Source organism: Frankliniella occidentalis, unplaced genomic scaffold (assembly GCF_000697945.3).
Source record: "Frankliniella occidentalis isolate FOCC.00 unplaced genomic scaffold, Focc_3.1 Scaffold106, whole genome shotgun sequence".
Classification (NCBI taxonomy): Eukaryota; Metazoa; Arthropoda; class Insecta; order Thysanoptera; family Thripidae; genus Frankliniella; species Frankliniella occidentalis.
The window spans coordinates 182,209-188,080 of NW_026267235.1; the positions used below are offsets into that span (position 1 = coordinate 182,209).

Below are 5,872 nucleotides of genomic sequence, written 5' to 3' on the forward strand. Positions count from 1 at the left end.
AGAGCGCGGCCGGCAGTCAGTGAGCCGCCTGCCGCCGCACCGAGAGGGTCGACCCCCCGCGCGCGCATGTCGAGAGGCGCCCCCCGCCGGCAACAAGTGCGCGGCCCGGAGCTCGCGCGCGCTGCGGCTCGGCGCGGGGCCGCGGCCGGGGCCTAAGTGACAGAGATAAGTGGACGCCCCCGGGCGTACTGCTGCAGACGCGGGGTATCGGACGCAATTTCCGGCACACGGCCGCAAGTTTTTTCGCCCCTCCCGCACTCAGCACTCCGCACTATCGGGGGTGTCTATCCGTCCGCCCCTATCGCAGGAATCGAGCCAAGAGCCTGCCAACGCCAGGAAATTAAAAAAAAGAGAATTTAGAGTGCGACTGCGGAACAGCTGATCAGTTTGGAGTTACGTTAAATTACCGTGTGCTTGTGAGGTGTTCGTGTCTTGAAATGTGAGAGCAACGTGACCGTTGGAACTGTGTGTGAACAACGACACCTTCCTCGGCCCCCGCCGGCCGGTGCCGACCCAATGGATTGAGGAGCGTTACGGTGTACCGTTACCACGGACTGATCCGCTGGGGCGGCGGGGCGGCGGGCAGCGTGACCGTGTCATGTGACACCATGGCGAGGCCACCGGCGGCTCTACTGCTCCTGTTCGTCGTGGTGCTGGTGGGGTGGGGGTCCACCTCGACCGTTGCCCCGTCGCTGACCTCGCCGGCGCCGTCCAGGCCGACCTCGGCGTCTCCGCTGATCTCGACGCTCTTGTCGGGTTCAGCGCTCCCGCCCACCCGGCAGACACCGCCCTCCACGCCGTCGGCGCCCTGGGGCCATGTGTGTCCCGAAGCCTGCCTGTGCGGCCAGGAGCCTCTCCACCTGCCGACGCCGGTATCCGACGCCGCCGACCTTGGCGCCGTGTCCGGGCCGAGGCCCTTCATGGCGTGCTACAGCGTGCCGTCCGGCCTCGCTGAGGACGACCCCTACGTGGAGGTGCTCCGCGTGTCCAACTGGACGGTGCGCCGCCTCGACCTGTGGCCGCTGCGCCGCCTGCCAGGGCTCCGGGTGCTCGACATGCAGGGCAACGCTGTGGCCGAGATCTCGGGCTCCGGCAAGGCCAACCCGGAGCTGCGCGTCGTGGACCTGTCAGCCAACAGCCTCCACATCCTCGGCGCGTTTGCCTTCCGCGACCTGTCCTCGCTGCGGGTGCTCAACCTGTCGCTCAACGGGCTGCACTCCATCGCGCCCCAGGCGCTCGCGCTGCCGCGGCTCCGCGTCCTCGACCTGCGCCGCAACAGGCTGGCCGTGCTCAAGCCGCACTTCTTCTCGGACGCGCCCGCGCTGCGGGAGCTCTACCTGTCCGACAACGCCCTGTCGCGCGTGCCGCCGCTCGTGCTCGCCCCTCTCGACGTGCTCGACCTGTCCGGCAACCACATCATCCGCGTCGAGGAGGCGGCGTTCGACGCCGTCAACGTGAGCCGGGTCCTGGACCTGTCGCGCAACGCGCTGCGGCGCGTGCCCAACGCGGCGCTGCGGCGGCTCGGCGCCGTGCGCGACCTGGTGCTCAGCGACAACCCGCTGGGGGAGGCGCTGCCGGCGGGCGCGGTGGCGGGGCTCGCCGTCCACACGCTGCACCTGCAGCGCCTGCGCACGCTCGCCACCGTGCACCGCGGCGCCTTCCAAGGTCTGCCCGAGCTGCGTGAGCTGCGGCTCTCGGCCAACCCGGACCTGGCCTACGTGCACCCGCAGGGCCTCGGCGGCGTGCCGCAGCTCCACACCCTCGACCTCTCGGACACGCCGCTGCTCGCCCTGGAGCGCGAGCTTCTGGACGCGGCGCCCGCACTGCGCACCCTGCGGCTGGACAACGGTAGGCCTTCACAACAGGTTGGAGGGGGGGGGGCGAGATTTTTTTTTTTTTTTTTTAGAAAGTCATGTGACCGCGTTTTAATCTGAGACTTTGCACGTGCACCTGCATAAATATTTTATGTAGAAGTATTTTAGTGTTACTGAACAATTTATACGGTACACAGTCCATTTTTCTTGTTGGTACATTGTAAGAATATTTTCTTTTTGTTTTTGCATTTCCCAAGACTGCAGGACTTGACAAAAAAAGCTCAGAAGTTTTGAGTAGATAATTTAACATAATCCTATGTCTTGTTAAAGTCTGGGGACATTTGGCTCATGAGCGGAGAAAAATATGAAGTTACGTAAACTATTAATTTCAGTGACAGATTTCACCCGGCCTCCAGTTCTTCATTAAAATTTGGTCACATAGAACATCAAAAGAGTCTTTATTATCAATACTAAGAGATCAAAACAAAACATTTGCAAATTTAGAGATTTTCTTAAACTTTCATCCAATTTGTTATATGTTGTCATATGTTTGGTAATTTCCAATGATGGCTGTAAACATGCAGCCTTACTATGACTTCTTCTCTTGGAGCGTTGTGTGCAAAATATAAGGTTGGAGTCACGTGTGCCGTTTAAAACACCAACTCAATGATTAAAAAAATTGAATTGTTTGAATTCAAATGAAAAAGAATTTCGGAAACAAGGTATAGCATTGAATGTGTGTTTCCTTCCCGCAGGGACGCTGCACTGCCACTGCAGCCTGGGCTGGCTGCGCAACCTGACGGGTGGGCCCGTGCTGTGCAGGGGCCCGCCCGCGGCCGCCAACCCGCCCTGCGCGCCCTACATCATCCCGCTGTTCCCGGAGACGTTCTCCGAGACGCTGGGCAACAACGCGTCCTTCCACTGCCGGGCGCTGTTCGGCGAGGTGCCGGCCGGCAGCCCGGACGTGGCCGCCACCGTCACGTGGCAGACGCAGGCGGGCGTGGAGCTGGCGGAGGGGCAGTGCGCCGACGGCGCGGGCCGCGTGTGCGTGCGCGACCACGTGCTCACCGTGCTCTACCTGCACGCCGAGGACGCGGGCACGTACACGTGCGAGGCGCGTGGAGCGGGCCACGACACCCGCGCCGTGCGCCTGCACGTGCGCGACGTGCACGTGCGCCTGCTGCCCCTCACCGTCACGTCCACGTTCGTCACGCTCGCGTGGAACATGAGCAGCGCCGTCACCAACAGCTACACGCTCCGCGTCCAGGAGGTCGACGCCGGCAACGCGTCCGAGGCCGGGCGCTCCGTCACCTTCACCGTCGGCCTCAAGATGCACTCGTACACGGTGCACGGGCTCAAGCCGCGCTGCCGCTACGCCTTCACGCTCGCCATCCAGCGGGAGGCGTACTCGCTCGTCATCGGCTCCACGGAGGTGACGACGCGCGAGGGCGCCTTCCTCGTGTCGCTCGGCATCGAGCGCAACTACCTGAGCATCATCGTGGTCTCGGTGGTGGGCGGCGCCTCCACGGCGGCGTGCCTCGGCGTGTGCGGCCTGCGCTGCTGGCGGCAGCGCCTGCGCCTCAAGGAGGCCGCGCACCTGGCCGCCCTCCGCAAGTCGGACTCGGCCTTCTCCGGGAGGGAGATGCTCTCGCAGCCAGGGTCGCCGTCGGCCGAGAGCCCGCCGCTGCAGACGCTCTTCCGCGGCATCACGTACATCAGCCTCTCGGACGAGCGGAGCGCGCCGAGCGAGTGCGGCCGCTCCATCGAGCAGGACCTCATTAGCTTCACGTGATGGAAGCCGTAGGTAGAGCACGAGTCGTTGGGGTCGGCTCGCGGTGACGCGAGGGCGCCTGAGGAGCGCTGGGTAGGCAATACAGCGCACTCGAGCCGAGGGGTTGCCTACCCCACAGGCGTCTGAGTGCGAGACAGTACAAGAGGCAGCCGAGTCTTCCCAACGCACGCTGCCCAACCCGCGCGCCATAACGGCAGCCGCGGGCTGGGCAACAACCTCCGCCCCCCCCCTCTCTCTCTCTCTCTCTCTCTCTCTCTCTCTCTCTCTCTCTCTCTGTGTCTCTCTGTCTTTCGACAAATGCGGCCGCCAACCTCAAAGCTAAACCTCGCGAACGCTGTGCTTCCTATTTCTTGTAATTACCACTTTACATTTCTTTTGTTTTTGTTGTTTTTTTCCCTTGCTGCTTCTGTGATGACGATGATGCGAAACTCGCTGTTGATAAAAAGGAGAAGTAGTCTCTTTGAAACTCGCGCCCGATCGTGCTACGATCAGCGGCCCCCCCGGCGGCGCCCACGCCTCCGCCCCGGGCCGGCATTGTCGGCGAGGCGAGCTAGGGAGAGGCCAGGAAGGAGGGGACTCCCATTTCGCCTTGACGTTTTTAATTGGTCCTAGCGACGCCCTGGCCGGGGCCCTGGCCGAGGCCCTTTGGGTGCTTGTAACCCGCTCGCCCCGGAGTACTTTCTCCTCTTCCTACCCATCAGAAATGTATTAATGAGGCACGGCGCACGGCCTCCCCTCGGCCTCTGCCCCTTTTTCTATGGCACGTTCGCCCATCGACCACGGCCGGCCGCTGAATTTTTCATGAAGCCGAGCCGAGGCCCCGCGCCGCCCCCCTGAATAGAGCTAGCCGACCCCGCAGAGATTTCTTTTGTTGCCCCGGACACGGTCGGACCTGGTCAGACTAATGGTGGCGCGAGGTGTTCTGATATTCAAATCAATGGCTGCGGAGGAAGTGGCGGGGCGGGGAGCGGCGGGGCAGCGTGCGCTCCGCTTCACGGGGCAGCCTCCGGAATGAGCCAGCCCTTCAGCCCCGCCTGACTCCTCGAAATGAAGTGGACCAACAACGCGGTGCCGCGGCGCGGCGGCGTTGTTTTTCATTACGAAAAGACAAAATAAAAATAAAATAAAGACATGAATGAAAAAAAAAAAAAATAGATCAACAAAGAAACAGACACACAAAAGGTGTGAATGGATGTGTGTTTTCTTTTTCGGAATCACGGTGGAGACCGTGTTCGGAATGTTCTGCTCTGGGGGAATGCGAATCCCCAGTGAGCAGCGTTGTTGTTGTTTGATGCTCTGTGATCTTCCTCATTCTTGTACCTACTCTGTACGTTGTGTAGACTATTAGACCATATCTGTACAAAAGTTCGGTAAATGAATGCTAGTGTGTAAGCAAAACAAAAGGTCTCAAACTTGTACATACGGGGTGTTATTGCCATTTTTATAAATTCAATAAAATATTGACGACTTAATCTGTTCGGCGAGCCTGTGTGTGTGTTTTTAACCGCCCCTCCCCACAGTCTAAGGCAGTGAGTACTCACCTCCTCGCAACAAACTTTCAGGAAAACTTGTTTACTTCCGATACACGGCGCAGCCGAGGGAAGCGCAGCAGCCGCAGCAGACGGCCCGCGCTTTGGAATTTTCATGCTCTCGGGAGGGCCTGAAACTTCGACACCCGCCGGGCCCGGGCTGGGCCCGCGGCCGGGCGCCGCCCAACAAGGGAGCCCGAGGATGAGAAAGAAGAGGAGCCTCGCGCCCTTGCGGCGGGCGGCGGCCGGGCTGGCCGGGCAGGCGGCAGACGGGCGGACTCGACTGCAGTGAATCTTTTAGGCGCGTTGCAGAGACTCTGCGGGGTGTACTAAATTAACGCAAACTGAGAAGCTCGTCACCCGAGCGGGGTGCGTCCCCGCCGGGGGGGCCGCCTCGGGGCCCTCTAAGCCACCCCGGCCCATCCTCTAACCTTTAATTTCCCCTTCCTCAAACACCCGGCCCCGACGGCCTCTCCCTCCGCCCTGCTCCGTACCCTCCCATGGGGAAGGTCAATTATTTTAGGAGACTTGGGGGGTGTCGGGAGGGGCGCGGCGGGGGGTCGAAAGTAGGAGGCAGAAAGGGGGAGGGGCGTCTCGATACATTGAAGATTAGTCAATGTCCCGAAGCCATTGGAGATTGGATTTCGCACGCCATCATAGCCCTAATGGCAAATACAAAATTTCCATAATCATTTCCTAAGCCTCGCCTCCTCCCCCCCCCCCTGCCACGGCCGTTT

The 5,872-nt window shown here is 61.1% G+C and overlaps 2 protein-coding genes across 2 annotated transcripts in view; both read left to right on the forward strand.

The window, feature by feature from the left end:
- LOC113207322 (uncharacterized) overlaps positions 1-344 on the forward strand; it is a 2,394-nt gene extending 2,050 nt beyond the window's left edge. The window contains exon 3 of the mRNA XM_052269927.1: positions 308-344. Coding sequence (XP_052125887.1) covers positions 308-344 — 37 coding nt within the window. The remainder of the gene's footprint in view (positions 1-307) is intronic.
- Positions 32-5,090, forward strand: LOC113207328 (leucine-rich repeat neuronal protein 2-like). Its single transcript, XM_026423846.2, has 2 exons — positions 32-1,848; positions 2,570-5,090. Exons 1-2 carry the CDS (start codon positions 609-611, stop codon positions 3,604-3,606), a joined length of 2,277 nt encoding a protein of 758 aa, XP_026279631.1. The 5' UTR covers positions 32-608; the 3' UTR covers positions 3,607-5,090.
- Positions 5,091-5,872: the final 782 nt, after the last annotated feature.